This window comes from Dasypus novemcinctus, chromosome 3, assembly GCF_030445035.2.
Source record: "Dasypus novemcinctus isolate mDasNov1 chromosome 3, mDasNov1.1.hap2, whole genome shotgun sequence".
Taxonomy (NCBI): Eukaryota; Metazoa; Chordata; class Mammalia; order Cingulata; family Dasypodidae; genus Dasypus; species Dasypus novemcinctus.
The window spans coordinates 158,285,134-158,312,306 of NC_080675.1; the positions used below are offsets into that span (position 1 = coordinate 158,285,134).

Here is a 27,173-nt window from a genome sequence, read left to right on the forward strand (position 1 = left end):
CTCCCTCCCCTCCCCTCCCCTCCCCTCCCTTCCCCTCCTTCCCCTCCCTTCCCTATAATGTGTATATTTGCACATTTTGCATTGTCATTCAGGTCCCTAAGTCCCTGCTGGATTTTTTCTATCTTTTTATTGGTCAATTCTATTATCTGTTTGATTTCAGATGTACTGTCATCCACATCACTAATTCTTTCCTCTGCCTCTTCAAATCTACTGTTATTTGCTGAGAGTGTATTTTTGATGTCTTGGATTGTCCTGTTGATCCTCATCATATCCCTTATCTTTTTGCATATGATTACAATTTCTTCTGTATGCTCTCCAAGTGTTTTCTTAATATGCTTAATCTCTTCCTCCACTTCATTAAATTGGTCCATGATACATGTTTGAGAGCTTTAATTAGTTGTTTGATGTTCCACTCCTCTTCCTAGTTTTTAGTTTGTTCATTGGATTGGGCCATGTTTTCTTGATTATTCCTATGGTCTGTATTTTTTTTTTTTGTTGCTGTTTCGTCATCATTTTATCTTGTTGGGTTTATTCAGTTGATTAACTTCTTCGTCTCAGGGTTTAATTAGTTGTTGTTTTTGTGTGCACGTTAAGTCTTCTCTTTGTCACTTTGTTCTTCTTATTCTATTTCCTTGTTGTAGACTAAGTTCCCTTTTGTTGCAGTCTCTCCAGATACCTCCTGCTTTGTAGGTTCCTGAAACAGCCCGCTCCAGCAGGATTCCTTCACCGCTTGGCCAGCCCTTTGCAGGAGAGATGACGATGGTGTACTTACTCATTTTGCCCCGCCTTCTACCTTTGTTTTGAAAGATATTTTCACTGGTGTAGAATTTTAGGTCAACAACTTTTTTCTTTCCACACTTTAAAGATATTGTTCCACTCTCTTCTCATGTTCTTCTTTTCTCTGAGAAGTCTGCTCTCATCTTTATCTTCATTCCTTTGTATGCAATGTATCTTTTTCCTCCTACTATTTGTAAGATTTTCCCTTTAATATGGTTTTAAGTAATTTGATTGTGATATTCCATGGTGTGGTTTTCTTCATTTTTTTTTATGTTTAGTGTTCACTTGAGCTCAGATCTCTGTATAATTTTCCTAAAGTATGGAAAATTTGAAGCCATTATATAAATATATAAATATATAAATATTTTTTATACCCTCCTTTCTCCTCCCCTTTAAGGGCTTCAATTAATACATATTAGACCACTTGAAGTTTTTTCATAGCTCACTAATGACTTTTTCCTTCATTTTGCTGTGTCTTCAAGTTCACTCATCTTTTACATGCAATATCTAATGTATTTTTCACCTCACACATTATAATTTCCATGTCTAGAACTTCAATTTTGGTCTTTTTTGTATCTTCCATGTCTCTACTTAACTTTGTTTTTTTTTTAAGATTTATTTTTCATTTATTTCTCTCCCCTTCCCCCCCCCCCCCATTGTCTGCTGTCTGTGTCTATTCACTGTATGTTCTTCTGTGTCTGCTTGCATTCTTGTCAGTGGCACCAGGAATCTGTGTCTCTTTTTCATTGTGTCATCTTGCTGTGTCAGCTGTCCGTGTGTTCGGTACCACTCCTGGGCAGGCTGCACTTTTATTCACATGGGGCGGCTCTCCTTGCAGGGTGCACTCCTTGTGCCTGGGGCTCCCCTACATGGGGGACATCCCTGTGTAGCACAGCACTCTTTGCACACAACAGCACTGCATGTGGGCCAGCTCACCACATGGGTCAGGAGGCCCTGGGTTTGAACCCTGGACCTCCCATATGGTAGGCGGATGCTCTATCAGTTGAGCCAAATCTGCTACCCTACTTAACTTTTTAAACATATATACTACACTTTTAATATCTGTCTTGGTGTTCTTCTCTGCTAATTCTAACATCTGTCCCAGTTTTGGGTCAGTTACAGTTAGATTGATTATCCTCCTCATTACAGGTCATGTTTTCCTGCCTCTTTTTAATACCTGGTAACCTTTGATTGACTGTCAGACATTGCAAATTCTATCTTGTTGGATGCTGACTCTTTTGTATTCTTATGAACATCCTTGAGTTTTGTTCTCTGGTACAGTTAACTCACTTGGACATAACTTGATCCTTTTATGATTTGCTAGGTGGATTCTAGTGGTGCTAAGTCTAAGGATAATTATTCCCTGTTACCGAGATAAAACCCTTCTGAGTCCCTTACTCAATGCCCCATGAATTGTCAGGTTTTCCACTCTGGCTGATGGGAATATGTAGCCCATTGTGAGTTTCAGACACTGTTCCTTATAAGCATATTGGATGTTTCTTTCTTGAAACTAAAATAGTTTCCTCACGCACATGCCGATCAGTGTTCTCCCCCATACTTGACAGGTCCCTCTGCTTTTCTCTGTGTCCTTCCTCTGTATAGCTGTCTCCTCCCCCACTAGTCTGTCCTGTGAACTCTAGCCACCTTTATCTCCCCATTCTCTAAGTTCCATCTCAGGTCATTCTGGGTTGCTTCTTGGTTCCTCCTCCCTGCAGCCCAGCCTGGAAACTCTCAAAAGAAATAAGCTGGGGCAATGGTGGGTCTTACCTTGTTTATTTTTCCCATCTCTCAAGAATCACCATCCTATTGCCTGTTGTCCTGTATCTTGAAAGCCACCATTTCATTACTTTTGTGTGTGGGTTGTATGTTGTATTTGGGGTGTTTGTTTGTTTGTTTGTTTGGTTGGTTGGTTGGTTGGTTGGTTATTTCCGACAGGAAGCTCAATCTGGTCCCTATTACTCCATCTTGGCTACAAGTGAAAGTCTAACAGTCTTTTATTTTTTTCCATCATTAGTCTGTGAGTCTTTTGGGTTTCAGCTGATCTCATTTGGTCTTGTTGGGAGTTGGGCTCAGCTGATTTCTGCTCGCCATCCATATGTATGTTTTTCAGTGAACAAAGAATGTTCAATTTCGTTGAAACTGGAAATCAGCCTGGAAGTTTTACAAAGAAGTCAGTACTAGCCATCATGATCTTTTTCCTACATAATGCTCCTAATTTAAAAGAAATCATAGGCAGAGTGTTAGTTTGCTAGATGTTAGCCTTAATTTTTAGGTAAAATGCGTATTTCTAAAAGCATTTATGGGAATCATCATTAACACCTTTACTTTTTATTTAAAAATTAGAAGACAATGTATATAAAAATATGCAAGAATCTCAGGAAACCCAAATATCCAGCCATCTCGATGAAATTGTTGCTGCTGTCAGTATAACACCTAGGAAGAAGATCCGAAACAAGCTGCCTCAGACAACTCTATTCCAGCCTCCTCGAGAGAAACTCCACCTCTGTGAAGAAAAAGCAAAGAACTATTCCAGCAGACATGAAGTAAGAAGCCTTTTTTTTTTCTGTACCTGTTCTCTGTTAACTCAACTATGACATATGATCAAGGGGAGTCAGATATTTTTTATTACATTCCTAATCTCAGGAGTTTTATCTAAGGGTGTATATAAGAGACTACCTTTCACTACAGCATCAGTGAATGTAGCATGTCAGGGCTCTAAGCCAGCAACTGGCACAGGAAACATTCGATACCTGTTTATTGAACAAATGCACAAATTTACAAACAAGTCCTCTGGTAAGTGTTTTCTAGGATGCCTGGCTGTGGGCTTGACCTACTAGGTCATTTTCAATCAGCCAACAAATGTTTATTGAGCTCCTATTATGTGCCAGGTCTGAGCACTGGAATACAACATAAACAAGTTTTATTTTATAATCCTAGAAGTAAGAGTCCTTATGCTCTTAATCTTATTCTCTGCATATTTCTCCCACATTGTCTTCTCAAAAGTTTTACTCATTCACTCAATATATGTTTCTCTACCACCTGCTACATATCAGGCCCTGTTTGTTCATTCATTTATTTCACAAATATTTTGTATGCCCAATATATTCCAGGTGCTAAGCAAGTGCTGGGGACACCAAAGAGAAAGTCAAAGCTTCCACTTTCGAGGTATTCATGGTTTGGTTGGGAAGATAGAAGGGTCACATCATTTTAGTCAGTGGTATAAGTTCTGTATCACAAGTGTCACAAGAATAACAAGCTCAGGGTGATAGAGAAGCAAAATGGAGGGGCAGCGAGTGGAGAGATAGCAAAGAAGGCCTCTTTCTTGGACCACTTTGATTATAGTGCTTAGGAGTCAGCCAGGTGAGAGAGAGGGCAAAGGTGTTTTGGGAGAAGGAAGTAGATGGGCAAGAACCTACCGTCTGAGGGAACGCAGTACATTTGGTGAACTAAAGGAGCTTTCTGGGCACCAGGCTTAGTGACACAAGGTAGAAAATGAGGCTAGATTCAGACTAGGAGCTGGGTCCTACAGGGCTTTCAGTGCTCTGCAAAAAGAGTTTAGATTTTCTCCTTAAGGTGCTAGGGACCATTGTAGGATCCTAATCAGGAGAATGTCATGAGCAGATTTGAGTTTAAGAAAGATTGCTCAGATAGCTGTGTGGAGGAGGGATGAGAAAGGAGCAAAACTAGAGGCAGGAGGACCAGGAAGGAGGATATTTGCAAGAAAATATGAGAGCCTGAACTTCTGGCCATGCAGGCGAGATGCTGGTGAAGAGTGGCACTCGGTGACTGTTGTGGCATAGGGAATGGAAAGATGAGAACAATGCAGAGGGAGTGGGTATATTTCCTGGCTTAGGTCTGAGCCTGCTAGGGTGGCTGGAGGCTTGACAGTGACCCTCATTAATGTAATGAATACAGGAGGAAGAGTAGGATTGTGGAGGGAGGGTGTGAGTTCAGTTCTGAATTTGTGTTTATTAATTATGCAACAAATATTTATTTAGGACCTACTGTGTACCAGGCCCTCTGCTAGGTAGATTCTAGGCTGGTGGGCAGCCTTTCTCAACCAGAGTCCCACATGACCATTAAGCCCTAATGCCCTAAGCTGTTTAGTGTATGTAAAGAATGAACTTCTCTTCTATGGGTCTAGACTATTTTCTATGTTTCATGGTTCAGACAAGAACCCCAGGAAACAGACAAGTTGCATGCCCTCGTGGAGCTGAGGGCCAATAGGTATTGTGAATGAGCCAGATAATTACAGATTGTGATAAGTGTTGTGGGAACAGAGAGCAGGCAGGAAGGGCCTCTGGTTAGAGGTGACAGATGAGCTGAGACCTGAAAAAGAGAAGAAGGCAGCCTGGAGGAACTCAAGTTCTAGGCTGAGGAAACAGCACGGGTAAAATCGTAAAATCGGTAAAGTAGACCCAAGCTTGATGTTTTTGAAGCCCAGGGAGGTAGCCTGTGGGCTGACGTGCAAGGCAGTTGGAGAGGCCATCAAAGTTCATCGGGCTTTGCAGAAAGGTGATAAGAAATTCAGGTTTCAAGGTAAGTGCCCCGGCAGGTCATAAAAGTGCTTTCAGCAGGATATTGACATGATGTAATTTATTAATATTTCCCATTTAAAAAATTAGTTTTAAAATAATTTCAGACTTACAGAAAAGTTGCAAGAGTCACAAGTTAATATTTGCATTCTCTCTCCCTGTGTTTAATTATTTTTTGAACTATCTGAGAGTAAGTTACCAACACTATAGTCCTTTATTCCTAAATACCTCTGTGTATATTTCTTAAGAGTCAGGATATTCTTTTACAATAAGCACAGTACAGTGATTGCTATTAGAAAATCAATATTGGTACAATACTAATATTTAATCTACAAAGCTTATCCATATTTCTCCAATTATCCCCACAATGTCCTTTACAGGGAGAAAAAGCAAAACAAACAAACAAAAAACCCAGATCTATGGGCCAATCCATGAATTCATGTTGAATTTAGTTGTCATGTCTCTTTAGTCTCCTTTCATATGTAACAGAACCTTATCTTTATCTTTCATGATCTTGATATTTTTGAAAAGTCCAGTTCATTGATTTTGTAGAATACTTCTCCATTTGAATTTTGACCATGTGGTTAAGGTGCTGTCTAGCAGGTTTCTCCGCTGTAGAGTTCCTATTTTTCCTTCATCATAAGTAAACATTGATACTATGTGTATATCCTATTCCTCATTAAAACTTCACCCCCTGGGTTTGATGATCTCACCTGAATCAATGATTGCTGTGATGTTTTTCAGATGGTGAGTCTCTGACTTCTGCATTCTTTCAACATTTATTTGTTGGCATTCAGTTATTAGGAAGAGTTTTTCCTTCTTCCCACTTTATTATTCATTTATTTATAGCAGTATGGATTCAGGAATTCCATGTATTCAAATGTGTTATAATCTCAGACTTAAATAGTCCCAGGCTTCCAATGGGTGCCCTTTCCAGCTGATTCCTGTATCCTTACTACCTTCCCATCATCCTTGAATATTTCCTTCATTGCCCCACAGAGGCACAAGATTTTTCCAGTTCATCTTGTAAACTTTGCCTGCTCTAGTCCTGGTTTCAGGGAATCTTGGTTCCTCTTAGTGGAAAATAGTATTCAGAAACAAAGGGCTGAGTATAAACATCCATTTAAAAATATATACATATGAACAGGCTGACTGATCATCTAGATGTTCATATTTTAATATTAGAAAGTTAAAAAGTAAGAATGATGTTGTGGAAAGACTTATGGACTTGGCATCAAGGAACTTGAATGTGAGTTCTAACTCTCCCACTCAATGGTAAATGAGCACCCTTCTGGTCTTACATTTCCTCTTCTTTAAAAGGAGGGGATTACAGGAGATAGTTGCCAGGGCTCATCCCTAGTCTGAAAATATCTTCCTGCTAACACTTCTGTCTGTCCCCTAGCCATGCCTATTGCAAAAGCTACCAGAACCTGGCAGCATAAAGTTTGTAAAACCAAAAGAGATATCTGGACTATGCATTATGGCAAAAAAAGAAAGTGGAAGGAGGGCTAACTGTTCTTTCAAGACCCCTGGCCCTGTTTCAGGAAGTAAGACAAAGACTGTGACCTGGGTAGCCTGTCTCTCAGTCTGCACAGTCACCTTCCCCCACCACCCAGCATTGGAAATCTGTGATAGAGGGAGATTCACACAAAGAACATGTCTCCCTCTTTCTTCACTATGGGGGTGAGCACAGGGTCTCTCAGCTTCCTCCTGCCAGGCCATTTGACCTCTAAATTTGCAACGAAAGCAACTTTCCTTGGTCAACTGTCTTGCTCTGTCTCTTTGTCAAGAAGAGCATTATTTCAAGGTGAAAACGTTTCTTCTCCATATATGGATTGTTTGGAAGTACAGGCACTTGGAGCTTAGCCACTGTCTTTCCTGGAGTTCATCCCAAGGTCTCTCCTGAATCTTCAGAGCTCTGGCCTGTTCCTCACTTTTCCTCCTCTGCTTTGCCCCTTCAGCTTTCTTTAATCAGCAGGCTTATTTCTTACCTCCTCTCTTGTTGTTCCAGTTATCTATTGCTACATAACAAATACCCCCAAAATTTAGTGACTTAAAGCAAAAAGAGTCCTGCGTTTTGCTCATGAACCTGCAGTTTGTGCACAGCCCAGTGGGGTTGGGTCAGCTCTGCTCCAGGCAGCAGCATCTGGGTTCGACGGGAGTGGAGATTCTTCTTCCAAGATGGCCCACTCATGTGGTTGGGGACCTGGTGCTGCCTATCGGCCCCGTTCCCGTGGGCCTCTCAATGGGGCAGCTTAGGCGTCCTCACGGGATGGCAGTTGGGTGCCAAAAGTGAGCATCCAAGAGACAGAAAGAAGAAGCTGCCATTTCTTAAGACCTGGGCCAAAAAATGGCCACATCCTCTCATCATCCACGTTCTGTTGGTCGAACAGTCATAAAGCCCAAATGCAACGGGTAGGGAACATAGACCCCATCTCTGATGGAGGGAGTGCCAAAGAATTTTGGAGCTGTGTTTAAAACTACCACACTTGCTTCCCTGAGCTGACCTGGAATTGAAAACCACAGTCCCTCATCCCTCTGTCCTCGCCCTGAATGTAAGAGTGTTTCTCATTTATTTGTTTGCCAGTCTTTATATCATTTGCTATGCTAGTGTCATTGGCTGCTAAGAAAGGTATTTGAGTTGAGAGCTTAAGTGTATTATTTGAAACCTGATGTCACCTGCCCACTTATTGTGCCTGAATATGTTGTAGCTCTTCATTGATTGGGCAGCTGGAAAATCTAGGGAATGATTAGATATCTGCTCTACTTTTTCTCTTTTTTCTTTCTTCCATTACATTTTCCACCTTTAAATATACTATAAAGTGTAGTTATTTCTTATGTTTATTGTCTAGGTTCCCCTACTGGAATGTTACCTTCTGATAGCAGGGACATGGATCTTTGTCTGTTTTGTTCTCTTGATACATCCCAAAGGCTTGAAACCCTGCCTCGGACACAGTAGTCACTCAGTAAATAATTGTGGCTTGTTGATTTTGTGCTTTGTTTGGTCTAAATGCAAAGCCCATTTTCTCTTCCTAACAGTATAAACAGGCTGTCCACGAGCTCGTGCGTTGCGTAGCCCTCACAAGAATTTGCTATGGAGACTCACACTGGAAACTAGCGGAGGCATATGTCACTCTGGCCCAAGGCTACCTCCGAATGAAAGGTGAGTTCCTTTCAGACTAAGGACATCAGTCAGTTCTGCTCTTTTCCCAAAATTCGACTCACCCTTAACTAGAAGAATCAGATTTTCATGGGTATTGTCCTCTCCAAATATTGAGAAGCCATTTCTGTTCAGAAACATTGAGTGGGAAATATAATAGATAAAGATTCAAAGGGAGAAAAAAGGAAGAGAGATTTTATCATTCTCAGTTGTTTTTTATAATCTTAAGAGTAGGATTCTTAGAAGAGGATTAATCTGTTGGCTCAAAAGGCATTGTGGCAAGAGCTGGGGGCATTGGCTATGGATCTGCAATGGGATCTGCTCTCCACCTACAATGAAGAGTCCTTTAACTGCAAGTAACCAAAAATAAATAAATAAAAGCCTGCCTGAACCTGGCATAAACAAAAAGGCCTTTTACTGTCTCATACAGCTCAAAAGTCCAAGTGGTAAAACTTGCTTTAGACTTAGCCAATCAGGGTGTTTGAACAATGTGATCAGGAGTCAGTTCCTGTCTTTTCCCACTGCTTATCTCTGGATTGACCCCATTCTTAGCCAGGCTTTGCACACATGGCAGCAGGAAGGCTGCCAGCACCTTTAGGCTTCCCTCCTCAGCATTCCTAGGAGAAAAAGAATAGCCCCTTAAACTCCCAGGATTTGGGGGTTCTAATTGGACCAACTTGGGTTGCATGCCAAAGGAATGCAAGAATCTGATTAGCTATTGGGGGAGAAGCTGATAGTGTGATGCATAGGAGTGGGACATCTCCTAAAGAAAATAAGAAGGGAGAATGGATGCTGGGAAGGCAAAAACAGCAGATACCTAGTATTTGTGTCTTCTTCTTACTAAATGTAAGAAGAACGTTTAGTAAACTAAACAAATTACTAAACATATTTCCGTATGCAGTTTCTTCTTCACCTAGAAAATGATGATGATGATGACGACAATGATGGTGATGATTATACTAACTTTGCAAAGTTGTTCCACTAAAAAATTAAGTAGTAGATATGAAAAACACCACAATGCCAAGCATTGAATTGCCACCTAATAAATGTGGCCAAATCTGATTATAGACTGCTCCTACCTGCTGGAGTCAAAGGCAGTTAGAGCCAGAGGGACCTAGTTCAAACCTGCCCTTCTATTTTCTAGGCAGTAGAAACAAGTCTGGGTGGAAACAGCTTGCTCCAGATCACATTATTAATAGTAGGTGATCTAAGACTCAGGCTTAGGATTTCAGATGCCAGTACCCCAGTGTTCTGGCTTCTGGGATTTCAAGTGATGCTTTTCTTCCATCGCCTGAATGTCAGTCCTTCTTCCTCACTTGAAAATAAATGCAATTATCTAATTATTTTTATCTAGCTTTTACTGAGCACCAGGTACCATGCCGTTTTCCATGCATAATCTCATTTAGTCTTCACCATAGTCCTGTGAAACGGTTTACAGTTGAAGAAGCTGAGGGTGACATTTCCTAGTAAGTGGTGGAGCAGGGAATTCAATCTGGGAAGAGTCTGACTTTGGAGCCAGTGTTCTTTTGTTTGTTTTAAAGATTTATTTATTTATCCCCTCCATCTCCCCTCCTCCCCACCCTGAGCCAGTGTTCTTAAACTTTACACTGTCTCCAGTAGATTGAGTTCACATTCCTTGAGGGAATGGAACCCAGTTGAAAATATAGTCCACTGTACCTTTTGTCATATTGCATGTGTAACTGGCACTTACGAATTTCTGGTAGGTTGCTTAAATATGTGACCAAAAAAAAAAATAAGACAAAATAATTCTACAAGAATTCACACATGAATAGCACACCTTTCATTTCCTTCATTAGAAAATATATCCTTCCTGTTTCATAGACATAGGAACAGAATTCACTTCATATTTTGACAGCTTTCTTAGAGATTTGAGATACAATCCCATATAATTAAGAACATAAGACCGGGGGGTACGGATGTGGGTAGAAGGGGGTGTGGAACAGGTTGTCAACATAGGGGAGGGGGATGGAGTGTGGGGAAGCAAAGAGTTCTGAAACATAACCGGTGGCTGTCCCCAGGGCCACCCTGCCGTGGTTAATACGCCCATGTCAAGAACCCTAGGATGCACTGGGGAGCTAGTTCTTGGTAGGATTATTTTTCTTTTTGCTCCAGTTTGTTTCACATAGGAATAAGATATTAATACACATTAATTTATTACCTCATAGGAATTGTATTTATGTATTTTTGTAGCTATCACATTTTTGTATTATGTTTTATCATGATTATAGATGAACAAGAAATTCAAAATTTTTAGTATTTATTTCATTACGATTGCTGTCACAAAGTCAGCATTAAAATTTACAGATCTTGGGAAACGGACTTTGGCCCAGTGGTTAGGGCGTCGGTCTACCACATGGGAGGCCCGCGGTTCAAGCCCCGGACCTCCTTGACCCGTGTGGAGCTGGCCCATGCGCAGTGCTGATGCGCGCAAGGAGTGCCGTGCTACACAGGGGTGTCCCCTGCGTAGGGGAGCCCCACACGCAAGGAGTGCACCCATAAGGAGAGCCGCCCAGCGCGAAGGAGGGAGCAGCCTGCCGAGGAATGGCGCCGCCCACACTTCCCGTGCCGCTGACGACAACAGAAGCGGACAAAGAAACAAGAAACAAGACGCAGCAAAAAGACACAGAAAACAGACAACCGGGGGAGGGGAGGGGAATTAAATAAATGAAAATAAATCTTTAAAAAAAAAAAAATTTACAGATCTTATTTCCTGCCCAGAATGCTATCATCCTGTATTTAGTTTGTTTTTTATAATTTTTATAACATATTTTATGACTGCTATTGATGAGGTTGCAAAGCTGTTCAATTGCAACGTGCTCTGTTTATCTCTAAAAAGACCATTTTTGGAAAAATGTATCTTGAGTACTTAAATGCCTCACCCTTCTTTGCTTTTCACAGTCATGACAATATTTTCAGGTAAACTCTTTGTGATCTTAGCACCTGTGGCAAGGTGCACTCGACAAGATGTGAGGAAGATGCCATTGGATTCCCTGGACGGAGAACTAGACTCCTGTCCACCTGAGATGAAAGAGAAACTGAGGTCTCTTTTTCTTTGTTCATAGGACTGTCACTGCAAGCAAAACAACATGCAGAAAAAGCCAGAGAAATTCTCACCAATGCCGTTATACCGTCCAGTAATGACAATACGGACGTTTTCAAGTGTTCAGTGGAGCTTTTCCACACCTTGGGGAGAGCCTTAACCACACTTCAAAAGTATCCTTCTGTCTCTCATCTTTATAAATAGGAAATGCTGCTCATCACACCTACAGTTAATTCTCAAGGCCAAATAAAAAGTTGATGGATGACTTGGGAAGGGTGCTAGGAAGTAGGGGAGCTGAGAGAGTCTAGAATCTGGGTTCCAGAATCTAGAACCAAGTGTACAGTTTCCTGAACACAACTCAAGATTTAAGGAAGCGTCACAGAATTTGACAAAAGCAGAAAGACTCTCAAAGGAGCTGCTGCAGTGTGGAAGAATTATAAAGGAAGAATGGATGGAAATTCAAGCACAGATCAAATTGTCGTTTGCACAGTAAGTTTCAAGTTTAGGACTCGGTCTATGTGATAATTGGAGATTCTTTGAAAGTAGAAATCTGTCTTCAGGTAGGAGGAACTTCAACATGGAGCTTTTCCCAACTCCGTGGTTGTCTAGGTATAAAAGAGGAACACAGTCAAGTCAATGCGGCCACCACTCATGCTCACATCAGTGACACCTTTCACCAAAGGTATAGTGCTCTCATCTCACCTGTGGGACCTAGAACCCTAAACCTCATTCTCTTGACTTTGTCTCTGTCTGCTCCCCCTACATGCATGCCTTTCCCTTCCTCCCTCCACTGCTCCAGCTTAGAATGTTTCAATAGATTGAGTTGATGATTAAAGCCTTCAAGTAGGAAGATCTTAAACATATCCAAGTCCATGACCATGAGAGGCATGTTCTTTGTTCCTCTCCCCATTCCACACCTACCTTAGTCATTGAGCCAGAAGAGGCATAAATGCTCGAAGCCTAAAGGGAAGAGAAGATGGGTCTTTGTAGTCAGCACATTTATTATACCCCAAAGGCCAACCCTAAGCCAATCCCCCAGAGTTCTGGGGTGACAGAGGATGTGCATGCTCTTTGGAAGGATGGTTTGGGGGGCAGGGCGAGGGGAGACAATGGACTATTCTAGAAAAAGGCAGAGAATCCCCAGCAGACCCACGTGGCTGCACTTAGCCAAAGCTGGAAGAATTCAGTTTATCTTCATAACTAGACTCCATGCATAGATTGATTCCCAGGAAAGAACTAAGAAACCCAATAGGATCATTTTAAGATGTTGGGGAAGGACTTTGGAAGCACACCTAATGCTTCCTTGTGAATGGAAGTTGGAAAGGACCAACTCAGTGATGCTTTTCAGGATTTTAAAAATTATTATTATTAACAAATTCTCCTTTGTTAATTTGTTTGTTTGGGGTGTTTGGGGGACTTAAAGGGCATGCTCCCATGCAAGACCTTTTTGCATGCTTTTTAAAATGAATTTTTCTCTTCATCTCTGATCTTCACTCTCATTATTACCCCCATATACAAGACAGATATCTATTTTAATTAGTTTATGTCATTGACTATGTATCTCTGAATAATAAGTAGCATTGTTTATGGCTTTATGTGTTTTAATGTTGTATAAATTTGTCGTCTACATCTCATGTTTTTAACAGCTGCATGGACCTTAGTTCATTGCTGCTGGCAGCTGCACAGCATGCCACAGAATGCTTTTACTGCATTCTGCCTCTCTGTCCTAGCAATGGACATTCAGCTTGTCACCAAGTCCCTGCTAGCCGCAGCAGTGCTGCCGTGACTGTCCTTACACAGGTTCGCTTCTGTAGCCACAGGAAGTTTTCCCCTAGGTTGATACCCCAGGTGGGGGACTGACTGCTTTGTATGTAGGTACTTAGAGTTCCCTAAGCAGCGGCAGCTTGCTGCACGGCTCCACATGCCCGTGAGCAGGGCAAGCGGGCAAGTGGGTTTCTGTTTTCTCACCTGCCTAACGCTATTTGGACATGGACCTCAGTCAGACTTTCTAACGGTTTCCGACCTGATGGGTGTCATGTGCCAGCTAATCCTTTTTAAATTCTACGTACATTTCTCTTATGAATGAGTTTGAGTCCCTCCTCATAAGCTTCTCAGACATTTGGGGGTTCCCTTCTACAAATAGCCTGTTTGTATTCTTCCTCAATTTTCTTTTGGGGTTCCCTGTACTTTTCTTATTGATAAGGTTTGCTTGTCTATTTTAACTATTAGTATATATTAATTTATTATATATACATATAAATATAATGTTGCAAATATTTCCTTACATCTATTGCCCGTTTGATAAATTTGTCTATGTACTTCATTTCACAGAAAGGCTTCGTTTTGCTAGAGTCAAATCCATTAATTTTCACCTTATGATTTATACTTTGAGGGTTTCTTTAGAAAGTCTTTGCCACCCAAAGGTCTCAGAGATATTTCCCTGCATTTCTAAGTCCTGCTTTAACTGTACCCCATGTATTTTAACCCATAGCATTATCATTGTCATTCATTAAGTTCTTAATAGTTCATAATTTAGTTTATAAATTACTCTGTAGTTCAGAGATTAGCCAATGATGTCTTTTTTTAGTTTCCAACTATATGGGATTTTCCAAGGTATCCTGTTGTTGATTTCTAATTTTTTGCAGTATGGACAGAACGTAATTGTCTCTGTGACCTAAACCATGGTCAATTTTATTCATTGTGCCTAAGATTCTGTCTAATAAATCTGTATTAGGTTAATCTTATTTATTCTCTTATTCAAATTTATATCTTTGCCTACTTTTTTTGCCAATTTGATACATTAGTCTTTAAGGTGAGTCTGTTTAAATCTCCATCTACGATTATTGATTTATCTATGTCTCCCCATGGTTCTGTCAGTCATTGCTTTATAAATTCTAAGGCAATTTTGAGGGGCGAGAGATCAATAGCAGCATATTTTCTTAATATATTGCTTTATTGACCAGTATATGTTGTTCTTCTTTGCCCTTTGTATTTCTGTCTATTTTGGCTGTTAAATATATATTAAAATATATACCCTATTAATTAAAATATATACCCTAAAATATTAAAATATATACCCTATTAAAATTAAATATTAAAATATATACCCTAGATCTCTGTTGGTTCAAATTTTCCTATGATATCTTTTTCCATTCCCTTATTTCAATCTTCAAAATTTTTTACTTTAATTATTGATAATATGCTGGGTGATATAGTAATTCTGTGTTTAACTTTTTGAGGAACCGGCAAACTGTTTTCCATAGCGGTTGCACCACTTACATTCCCACCAGCAATGTCCAAAGGTTTAAATTTCTCTACAACCTCCATGACACTTGTTATTTTCCTTTTTTTTTTTTTTTGAATAGACACCCCAGTGGGTGTGAAGTAGTAACTTATTGTGGTAGTTTTTTTAAAAAGATTTATTTTTTATTTATTTCTCTCCCCTTCCCCACCTCCTCCTCCCAGTTGTCTGCTCTCTGTGTCCATTCACTGTGTGTTCTTCTGTGTCTGCTTGTATCCTTATCAGCAGCACCTGGAATCTGTGTTTCTTTTTGTTGCATCATCTTGTTGTGTCAGCTCTCCATGTGTGCAGCGCCATTCTTGGGCAGGCTGCACTTTCTTTCGTGTTGGGCGTCTCTCCTTACGAGGTGCACTCCTTGTGCGTGGGGCTCCCCTACATGGGGGACACCCCTGCGTGGCACAGCACTCCTTGCGCACGGCAGCTCTGTGCGTGGGCCAGCTCATCACACGGGTCAGGAGGCCCTTGGGATTGAACCCTGGACCCTCCCATATGGTAGGCGAATGCTCTATCAGTTGAGCCACCTCTGCTTCCCCTTATCTTCTTTTAGGTTTGTCAAATATTTTCATCATTCCATTTTCCTATTAGCTTGTATACATTCTTTTATTTATCTTGTAGTGTTTACCATAGAGTTTGCCACTAACATCCCTGATTTATTAGAGTCTAATGTACATTTGTCAGTAAACCATTTCATGGATAATGCAAGGACCTTCAAGCACTTAACGTTTCTTTATTCTCTCTCCCCACCCCTACCCTTATACAAGCCCAGTTTGATGCTATTGTTGTCATGTATTTAAATCATGATATATTTATACCACAGGCAAGCACAGAAAGGGAGAAGGTATTTGTTAAATATACATACATACATACATACATACATACATACATATCTGGCAAAGCACTCATTTTTAGAATCTATCAGTACAACAAAAATAAACAGAAAGATGGGCAAGAGAATTTTCATAAAAAAAGGATACCAGAATGGTTAAAAAACCTATTTAAAGCTGTTCCATCTTATCGGTCATTAGGGAAATGAAAATTAAAAATCATAAGAAACTGCTAAATTCCCACTAGAACAGCTAAAAATGTTAAGAGACTGATATTATCAAGTGTTAGCAAGCATGTGGTGCTCTCCTCTGCCCTCCCAGATGCTAGAATTGGTGTAATTATGTTAGAAAAACTGGCATTATCTACTAAACTTGAGCATTTGCATACTCTAGGACCTAGGAGTATCACTCCCAAATATATATGACCAGAAATGCAATACCTGTGTTCATCAAAAAGACACATCCAAGAATGTGTAACATAGCATGATCTGCATGCTCCACAAACTGAAAACAACCCAAATGTTCACCAAAAGTAGAAGAGATCAGGGAAGCGGCTGTGGCTCAACCCATTGGGCTCCCGTCTACCACATGGGAGGCCCTGGGTTTGCGTCCCAGGGCCTCTTTGTGAAGGCAGGCTGGCCCACGCCCGCGGAAGGCTGGCACAGCAAGATGATACAACAAAGGGAGACAAGCAGACACAGAAGAATGCGCGGAGAATGGGCACAGAGAGCAGACAGTAAGCAAGCGGCAGGGGCGGACATAAATAAATCTTAAAAACAAAATTATGATCTAGTTGTTCAAAGAAAATGGTCAAAGTGCTCCTGTGCTTTAACATCATGGGTAACTCTCATAAACATAATGTTTAGTGAAAGGTGCCATACCCCCCAAATTTCATGCTCCGTTGATGCCATTTATATAAAAGGGCAGAGGTGCCATGGGCCCCCTGGAGTGCAGATAACATTCTATTTCTTGAGCTGGGTGGCGGTTACCCAATTGTGTTTGTTTTGGATAATTCATAAAACTGCACTCTTACAGCTTGGGTACCTTTCAGTATGTGTATTTTAAAGACATTTTAAAATTCTCATAAGTGGGGAATGTTAGTCCCTTCTCTTTATCCGGATCTGTCCAGAATTTCTTTGTGTCCAAAATTAGGTATTCTGTCTTTATTGTAAGACAGGGAATAAATACATCAGAGCTCCAAGATCTGATATGTATTGCATCTGTTGAAGTCTGACTAATGTAATTAGTTCTTACTTTTGAGCAGCAGTGCTGTAAAATAGAGTAAATTATCTTCGGTCAGAATCCCCAACGTCCTGCACATGCTTTCCCAAGTAGCAATACCAAACCCTGCCAGCAGATGGCAGGCCTTGTACATTTCTGTGCTGACTACCCAACTAGAATTGAAGTGCTAAGGTTCCAGGCTGTCCTACAAACTTACTTTTGCTTTTGTTGCAGTTGCTTTAAACTTTGCTGCTTCTTTCGATCTTGATTCTTCACGGTGATGCCTTTGCTGGAACTTGCGTGTTTAAACGGCAATATTTCCATTCTTTGTTTCCTCATTGAAATGTTATATCTCGCCCAAACCTGTATTTTGAAAGTAACAAGTGCATTTCAGTAGTTAACGCTGAACCACAGGGGCTTTTTCTTTTGCCAGGTCTTGGAGATGGAAGTCCAGGATAGTTTCTCAGGCGGCTCTCATGGGATTTCTGTTTCTCATAAAAGGGTATCTTTTCGAGCACCACCTTCCCCATCTGCTTCTCCTTTTATGGTTTCCACAGGCCAGTGCTGTCCTCCCTGGGCCGACAGACAAGTGCTCCCGAGTGACTCATGCGCCTTCCATCCCTGCCCGTGGCATGGAGAATCTTTCCTTCTACTTCTCCTCTGTTCTAGTCATTACTTCATTCAGTAATTGTTTATTAGCTTTGAAGAGAGAATCTACATCACGTGTTCCTGTGTATGCGGTTGTATTTTTAAAACCTGGTCAAGAAAGTCACTAGTGAAGAGATGGAAAACTCACCCCAAGTGCTAAGCATTATATTCAATCCTGGTTACTGATAGATCCCCGGAGACAGGCGTCCTTATATGCACAGGTGTACCTAACCATCTCTCTCACACACGCACACACACACCTTTCACCTTTTGAAAGGACCTTTCTGGGAAGTGGATGTAGCTCAAATGGCTGAGCACCTACTTCTGATGTACGAAGTTCCCAGGTTTGATCCTGGGTACCCCCTAAAAAAAGGGGGTGGGGTGGGGCTTTCTGCGTGGCTCTGTGGGGATTACCTACTAAGACTGCAGCTCTAGAACGTTAGACTTGCCCCTGGCTTCCTCTGGGGTGGACATGTCATCTCTGGTGTCCTCCACATCTTGCCCAGTAAATGCTCCTCCCAGCATTGCTGTACTGATGTGACTTTCAAGGGGGCTTGTAACAAGTAAACACCTCTCTCTTTGCGTCATCAGCAAAACATTCCTAACGAATGCAACACAGAGTAGCTAACAGTTGTGGTTCAAATCTGGGTTCAACCAGACTTCCCAGCTGTGGGCATTGGGCATGTCCTATTCCTCTTCTGTTCTGTTAAACTGGGAATGATAGTCCTCAGAAAGTTGCTGTGAAGATTACGTGGACACCATATTAAAGCAACTAGGAACATGGTAGGACCTCATAAAAAAGGGGGAGGGACAGCTATTATTATCATTGTTACCTAACTGAGCATTTCCTTTCTGCAGTTTCATTCAGAAATGATTTGATTTTAAAGCTGATTACAGTTCTGTGCTTTCAGACTGCCCCTGGCAGGCAACATCCTTTCATGTATTTTCTTTCCTGTGGCTTGGAAAGGCTAAGCTTTGTTATCCTTGCCCTTGTAAATCCTACCTAGGCTACAGTCAGATAACCTTATGTGCTTTTTTTAATTTAAGCTTGATTTTGTTTCTTTGTCTTGGTCTCTCTTGATTCATTGTAGTTCCAAAATTTGTAAAATGAATCTACTACAAAGTTTCCAAAGAGGAATGGGAATGGGGGGGCTTCTCTCTTAACCAGTTCTTTCCTGGGAAAGAATAGAAAGCAGTCGGAATGAAGTTGGCAAGGGGGACTGGATGCACCCACCTGTGGTCACCTTCTTAAGATGGTAGAATTCTACCTAGTTCCCTGTGCTTCTCCTAAATGCTTCCCAGCATCTTTTACTGACAGTTTTTGATACTTCATTAATAGCCTTTGTTTTTAGTTCCCATAGTCCCCTCTAAATTCTCCCACTTAGTAAGCCCCAAGCCTCAAATCATCTAACTTTTGCTTTCAGGACTCAGCTTTTTTGTTTTTTTTTGTTTGCCCCATCAGCTGGAGCCCCTTGATGTCTAAGATGGATCTCTATGAATGGGTTTCTCCCAGAAGAGATGCCTCTGTCCTCAGTTCCTCATTGTGAGGTGCTATGTGCCTGAAATTCTTTAGGCTTATTTAACCAAGAAGGAAATTCTTTGTTTTTTTCTGGCATTATTCCCAAACCTATATTGCTGTGTGATTGAAGAAATGGTCTTAGCTCACACACAGTCTGATTTAAAACACACACATTTTTTTGAAAGTGGGGAAGCAGAAATCTATCCTGTCACAGATGACTTTCATATATTTTATCAGTTTTCTCTTTCTTGAAACTGCTAAAGCTTTAATATTTTATTGTACTGCAATTTTGTCTTTCCTTTTCTAACCCTGTGTCCTCGTAATACACAGTTTCCTTAAATAACTCCCAAAAATATTCACGGCAACAATAATAGCTACCAAAGATTGGCCACTTGTGTCAGTCTCTGTGCTAAATGCTTGGCAGGTTTCATTTCATTTAATCCCCAGTCCTCTCTATGAGGTAGATGTTCTTAGTATCCCCATTTCCAAGTGAAGCAATTGAGACGGAGAGAAGTGAGGTCCCTTCCCAATGCCACGTAGCTGGAAAGTAGCAGAGCAGAGCCAGGGCTTCACCCAGGTCTATCCAACTCTAGTGTCCAGGTGCTTAACCACTCAACGTTCACCAGTGCAGAAAGGAGAATCCCCAGTACAGTCTACAGGGCCAAGTCATGACCTCCATGTGCCTACGTGGTCAAGAGGGATCCCAGATGCAAATCTTATCTCACTCGAACCCTGGGAAATCCCACTTGTCCCATTTCTGGATGGATTTCTCATCAGATTCTAATCATCCATAAAATTCCCACAAAGCCTTTCCTTTCTGCTGGTGCTCAGAATTCCAACTAAATGCAAGAGCTTGTGAAAGGAAACTCTCTGTTGCTTTAGTAATGCCAGGGGAGATGGCAAGATTGCATTTGCCTATTGAATGTTCAAACAAGTCTTGAATCCCTGTGAGATCTTTTGAGGCTCATCTGAGATGAGATAATGTCTAGTCATGTACTCTGTGGAATTACTGTGGATATATTTTCATTCAATAAAATATGCCATGATTTTAAGTTGTGGACCTGCCAAATTAACATACTGCCACATTCTGTTGTTCAAGTTTCTCTGTCTTTTCAACTATCTAGTGTGTTTCCTAAAGCTCCCCAAGCATGTTATGGACACACTAGATAATCATTCCTCAAAGCATCCCTGGAAGGTAAATAGAAATGGAAAAGAGAAAATATCGATATCCCAAATGTTACATCCGAGCAAATGAAAACAGGCAAGATTACCTGAAATTGATGCTTTAAGTGAGCTGGAGAAGGAGGTAAGACTATAATTCAGTCATTTCTTGATATAGTACTGTCTCAATGCCTTTTTAAAATTAAATATATTGTGAAACAAAAGTAATTTTATTTTCTGTTTTGTCTTTACTTTTCTATGAATAGTGTACTCCCAGTGAACTTCAGAAGGCTTGTTGTTGGTTGCTTTTGCATGATAGCCTCCGTTTCAGGCTGCTGTGTTTTAGTGCTAAGATCCTGTAATAGCATAAAATGCAACTTTAAAGGGTGAGGAGTAGGATATACTTCATTTTTTTTTGGAAACACTAAATAACAGAGTGCTGCTTTTGTTCATCTTTTTAATGAAATATTTCAGGCATATAAAAATATAGGTATTGCTATGCAAATACTCTTGTACCCACTACCCAGCTTACAAAATAGATTTCAGATAAATGGAAACCTGTTATGCATTCTTCCCAATCCAGTTTTCTTTCTTCCCACATTAGAGGTAATCCTTATGCTGAATTTAGGGTATCTCATTTCTCTAAATGGTTTTATACCTTTACTGTGTATATATATATATCCCCATAAACTATGTTATTTTCATATTTTATGTTTTGTGTGTATGTTTCCTTCTGTAGCTTACTTTTTCCCATTACATTTGTATTTTTGAGATGTATCCATGTCAGTTGAGACTCGTAGCACAAGCTCTTCATTTTACAGTGTTAAATTGTTGGACTTTAATTTATCCATGCTCCTGAGGGCAAACATGAAAATTGCTTCCAACTTTTCACTATTACAAATAAATATTTCTACAGTCTTTCTTGTTTATGTCTCTTTGGACACATATGCACAATTTTCTCTAAGGTACATGCCTAGGAGTGGAGCTGCTCACTTGACAAGTACCTATATCTTCAACTTTACCTGATAATACCAAACTGCTTTCCACCAGTTATACTCCTATCATAAATTCCTATTTATATAAATTCCTATTACTTCACATCCTCATCAACACTTGATATTGTCAGACTTATCTTTGCCAATCATGTGGTTGTGAGACTATATCTCATGGTTTCTTCAGTTGCTTTTCCCTGATCATTATTGAGGTGAAGCATATTTTCAGATGTTTTCCAAACATTTGGAATTCCTGTTCTGAGAATTGTCTGTTCATCTCTTTTGCTTACTTTCTTATTGGGCTGTTTGCCTTTTTATTAATTTGGAGGCATTATATTTCTGGCTATAAGTTATTTGTTGGTTACGTGCATTATATCTATTCCCAATGCGTAACTTGCCTTTTCACTTTCTTCAGACTGACTTTTCCTGTGCAAGCTAAATTTATCCATCTTTTCTACTCTGATTTGTACTTTTTGCATCTTATTTAAGAAATCCTGCCCTACCCAAAGTCATGGAGTTATTTTTTCTTATATTTTCTCTAAAACCTCAAAGGTTTACTTTTTAACTTTAGGACTTTAATCCACTTGGAATTTTTGTGTACATGGTGTGGGGAATCTAATTCCCCCTATCCCCTTGGCGATAACCCAGATACAGAGATAGTAGTTCTAGCTATAGGTGAAGATCTCAAAGTCTGAAGAATTCAGCAGGATTTTAAAGGTGAGGCCAGTAATAGGCTGACAATAATCCTTTGAATTTAGAAAGTTCAGAAATAGCAACAGGTCACCTTAACAGGTACTTTACATATGACTGCATCCCTTTGACCTGGGCACCCCCACTAAGTTCGTGGGTGTCATTCATGAGGACCGTGCTCTCATCAAAACATTCTTGTAGCAGAAAAAGGAACTAAACTATGGCCAGCCAACACCCATGTTTGTTCCCACTGAATTCGCCTCCTTCCAGTTCTCTGTTTCAGCAAATATTCAAATGAAATTCCCAGGCAGTGAAGTGATGGAAAGTTAGCTACTTGGACTTGAGCAAAGTGTCATTAAGAAAAAGTAAAAAGGTTTGATGCTCCCATTATCAGAGTAAGTGCCCTGGGTGAGTGAACCCAATGTCTGTCTACACAAGTGCTTATGAAAGGAAACTCTCTGGGCATAGAATCTGCCAGTGAGGGGTTCTTACAGGGTTTCTTTTACTCCACCTTTTATAAAATGTTAACAAGTTCTCCATCCCTCAATGAGAAAAATAGTTGATTATAGTCTGCCTCTGAATCAATGTGAAAACATGGTCCTTTCTTGAAGTATTTTTCCCCTCAAAACTTATTCTAAAATCCGTGAAAATTTAAGTATGAGCCGAAGCCTCAGCTCTCTAAGCCGATAGGATTGCAGGTTCTTCCTTCTCTTCTTCCCTCCCTCCTTTTGTACTAGATTCTGTGGAAGATGCTGGGGATGCAAAAGGAAACAAGACAGACTTGGTCCCTGCCTTCAAAGAGCCCCAGTACTAACAGGGATGGTGATGGGTCCACAGTCAGTTATAACACAGTATGAGAGATGGTTCACGGTCAGGGGTGGTCACAGTCTGTGGGAATACAATGCAGAGGCATCTAACCCAAGCAGGGGATGTTAGGGAACAGTGTAAGGGCATCTAGGGCACACAGTTTAAGTAGTAGTTTAAGTCTGGGTATTATTGGCTTGAAGCAGTCAGCTGAAGGAAGAAGATTCTGGGTTTCTCACTGATTTCTGGATTCTTCCAAACCTGTGTTCTCCAGGAGTCATGATATGAAACATATTACCATATTTAAGCTAACAGAATAATTGATTTACTAGAATGCTCTGTTTACAAAGCTGTTTTACATGGCTTTTCCCCTCGATGAATTTCCTGACTTCTTACTAAGATCATATTTTTCATAGACCTAGGCTTTTTCCAGGAGTGGCGGGCCCTGCCCTTCGTTAGGAAACATGCCCACTGGTTCTGGGAGGTTCAAGACCAGGTCAGTGGCTCATGGTTCACCCCAGCTGATAGCAGCCCCGTGGGAACACCCCCCGGGCTGAGCATCAGGAGCAGCTGGGCTCCTGCCTGAAACAGATCTGCAGGATCATCTGATCAGGCAGGAGCAATTTCACACATCTTTTTCAGACCTGCTTTGAATGAGCAAGTTAGAAACGCTTACTGGCTCAGGTGTGATAAGAGAAACAACTTTTGATTTTTGTTTTTTAATTATCGTTAGTTATTTGTCTGTATAAAAATTACTGGATTCACCGGTACTATTATCTGTATCCAATTTTTCTTCCAAACATTCACAAACCTTTTTTAAAAAATAACAGATTTATTGAGATATAATCCCTTACCTTACAATTCACCCAATTAAAGTGTACAATCAATGGTTTTTAGTATATTCACAGAGGTGTTCAACCATCACTACAATCAATTTTATGACGTTTTCATCACCCCAAATGAAACCCCGTAGCCATTAGCAGTCCCTCCCTATTCTCCCTTCCTCCAATTCCTGGCAACCACTAATCTACTTACTACTCTGTAGATCGACCTAGTATGGCCATTTAACACAAATGGAATCCTACAATATGTGACCTTTTGTGACTGGCTCCTCTCACTTAGTATAATGTTTTCAAGGCATTCAAATTGTAGCAAGTATCAGCACTTCATTCCCTTTTTAAAAAACAAGCAGAACTTTATTGTGGAAATATATACAACTCAAAATTTCCCAGTTTAACCACTTTAAAGTATACATGTTTAGTTACATTCACAATGTTGTGCTACCATCACCAACATCAATTACCTAAACATTTTCATCACCTCAGACAGAAACTCTGCACCCATTAAGCCATAACTCCCCATTCCCTTTACCTCTGTCCCCTGGTAACCTGTAATCTACTATCCTTCTCTTTGAATTTGCTTATTCTAGGTATTTCATATAAGCAAGATCATAGAATATTTGTCCTTTTGTGTCTGGCTTATTTCACTCAACCTGATGTATTCAAGGTTCATCCATGTTGTCCCATGTATCAGAACCTAATTCCTTTTTATGGCTGAATAATATTCCATTGTGTGTGTATGTACTACATTTTGTTTATCCATCCATCTGTTGATGGGCACAGGGTTGCTTCTACTTTTTGTCTATTATGAATAATGCTGCTGTATCACTGTAAAAATATTAGTTAACATCCCTGCTTTCAATTCTTTGGGGTATATACCAAGAAGTGGGATTGCTGGGTCATATGGTAATTCTATGTTCAGCTTTCTGAAGAGCCCCCAAACTGATTTCCACAGTGGCTGCACCAGAAAATAACAAATATTGGCAAGGATGCGGAGAAACTGGAACACTTCATTCCTTCTTTTTGTCAAGTAATATTCCACTGTCTGGGTATACTACATTTTGTTTATCCCTTCTTCAGTTGGTGGAAATTTGGGTTGTTTCTATTTTTTACCTATTAGGTATAATGCTGTGATGAACAGTGGAGTATGACTTTTTACATGGACATGTGTTTTTATTTCTTTTGGGAATGTAGCTAGGAGGGAAATTGCTGGTCACATAGTAACTTTAACTTTTTGAGGAAGTGACACTTTTCCAAGTAGCTGCACCATTTTACATTCCCACCAGAAGTGTAGGAGGATTCCAGTTTTGGAAACCATGTTCAGATGAGGAGACCACGATTCAGAGATGTTTGTTCTTCCCCAAGGTTATGACCTAGTGAATCTGCTCAAGCAGAGTTTGGGTTTTCTGACTCCTGCTGCAGTCCTTCGCTACTGATTACTTTGCCTCTCATCTTGTACTTTTTCTAGAAAATTTTCTGAGTGTCATGTATTCAATGGTGACTTTCTGATATCTGAAAAGACCAACTTGACATTAACATGGAATGATGTGCTGCATTACTAGCTAAAATAGGTGTTTGGTGGCAAGTTATCCATGGTCTCTATTACAAATGTGCAAGTACTTTTCTTTAGGCTCCCTATCTCTGGAAAGGGAAAATGTTTAATATATGAATTAATGCAGACCTTATTATTGTTTACTTTTCTATTTTGTTCTCATTTATCAACTTAATTACTAAACTTTGCATATTGCTGTCTTTTGAACCAATTGCCCAGATGAGATCATGGTGGTGGTGGTGTTTGCTTTGTTATTTTTCTATGAACTTATAGGCAGCCTTGGAAACAAAGGAAGTATTCTTTTAAAGGCTTTTATTCCCTTTTTACAGCTGCATTACTCACCAACATGAGAAAGAAAGAAAATGAATATTTTTTTCCTTTGCTTAGATAGCTATGGCATTGTCTGAGTTCTTTAAGAAGTAAGTGGAGGGAAAATCTGAAATCATTTTTAAGATTTTATTTATAAATAAATAATAATATTTCATTAGGAGTCAGGAGGCAAGAGCAGTAGTGCTGGGTCACCTGTTTCTGTCTTCCTTTCTAAGACTCGAGTTACTGCAGGCTACAGCCCTCTTTGGTCCAGGCACACTTCTGACTTCTTCCTGTGTTTTGAACTTTTTTAGAATTCTAGATGATGTCCCCACCCATAAACTCTATAGTTAGCACTTTATTTCATCATGGCCATCTGAATCACAGATCAAAGAAGGATCTTTACTTCTATCAGTCAATTCCTTTGAAATTTATTGGAGAGCAAAGGTAGACGTGAAAAATACCCAATGATTGGGTTGAAAACAAGACCTATTTTTTGTGGTCTCTTCGTCAGTTTTTTTTTTTTTTTCAGATTTATTTATTTCTACACCCGTGTCATTGCCCCTCCTCCCCCCGTTTTTTTGCACTTGCTGTCTGTATTCTGTGTCCATTCACTGTGTATTCTTCTGTGTCTGCTTGTCTTCTGTTTAAGGGCACCAGGAACTGATCCTGGGACCTTCTAGAGTGGGAGAGAGGTGCTCAGTCTCTTGCTCCACGTCAGCTCCCTGGTCTGCTGTTTCTCTCATTGTCTCTTCTCTGTTCTCTTTTTGTTGTGTCATCTTGCTGCGCTAGCTCTCTGCATGGGCCAGCACTCCTGTGCGGGCCAGCATGCTCCGTGGGTCAGCACTCTGCATGGGCCAGCTCTTCACTTGGGCCAGCTCTCCACTCAGGCCAGCTCTCTGCTAGGGCCAGCTCGCTGTGTGGGCCAGCTGACCATACGGGCCAGCTCCCCTTCACCAGGAAGCCCTAGGAATCAGACCCTGGACCTCTTATATGGTAGATGGGAGCCCAATTGCTTGAGGCCCATCCGCTTCCCTCTTCAGTATCAGTGAATGTCAGTATCTTACATTCCCACTGGCAATTTGGGAATCATAGACCATTGTGTACTGAAGGTTCTGAAGTGGAGGGCAAAATAGGAAGGACTGAGAATTTTTTTGAAGTTTTATGCATAACATTTTTCTCTAAAAGCAAAAGCTTGTAAGAGTTTTGGTAAGTATTTTGGAAGAGATTGTTTTTAAAGGTTTGTTGTTGTGTTTGTTGAACAATACAAAGGAACAAATTTTTATAAGACAAATTCTTATCCTATGATATAATTATAAGAATGTTTTCCCACTGCCACTTTTACTTATACTTTTCAAATGAACATTTTTCTTATGTAAAAGTAATCTCATTTTGCAGGAGAAAATTTGAGAAATCTAGGAAAACCTAAATAAGGAAAGGAAAATTATCCACAACCTAACTGCCTAGAGATAACTGTTGCTGACATTTTAGTCACCATCCTTTCAGATATCAAATGCATATGTGTACAGACAGGTTAGATATAAATTTTCCACCTGTATGAGATGATATTATCATAATATTTTTGGTAAAGCTTCCTTTCTTATGGAAGAATATATAATGGCTATATTTCTAGATCAATAAATATGGCCCAACATTGGCTTAATGGCTGCATGGCATTCCACAGTATAGATGTACTTACAGTAACCTGGCTAGACAATCCCCAGCGTTGCATTTTAAGTGCTTTGCACTTTTCAGCCATTATAAGGAATGCTAAAGTAAA

At 40.3% G+C, this 27,173-nt stretch overlaps 1 protein-coding gene and 1 long non-coding RNA gene across 3 annotated transcripts in view; one reads left to right on the forward strand and one right to left on the reverse strand.

The window, feature by feature from the left end:
• Positions 1-27,173, forward strand: part of TTC23 (tetratricopeptide repeat domain 23) — a 106,701-nt gene that overhangs the window by 29,558 nt on the left and 49,970 nt on the right. For both annotated transcript variants that reach the window (XM_004483893.4, XM_004483892.4), the window contains exons 2-5: positions 3,121-3,320; positions 8,352-8,475; positions 11,556-11,706; positions 11,897-12,022. In XM_004483893.4, the coding sequence (XP_004483950.1) occupies positions 3,141-3,320; positions 8,352-8,475; positions 11,556-11,706; positions 11,897-12,022 (581 nt within the window). In that variant the 5' untranslated portion in view covers positions 3,121-3,140. The remainder of the gene's footprint in view (positions 1-3,120; positions 3,321-8,351; positions 8,476-11,555; positions 11,707-11,896; positions 12,023-27,173) is intronic.
• Positions 11,537-17,396, reverse strand: LOC105745245 (uncharacterized). The gene is made up of 3 exons (XR_001118026.3): positions 17,097-17,396; positions 12,455-12,493; positions 11,537-12,138 (listed from the first exon to the last, which is right to left on the reverse strand). It is a non-coding gene; the product is annotated as an uncharacterized lncRNA (long non-coding RNA).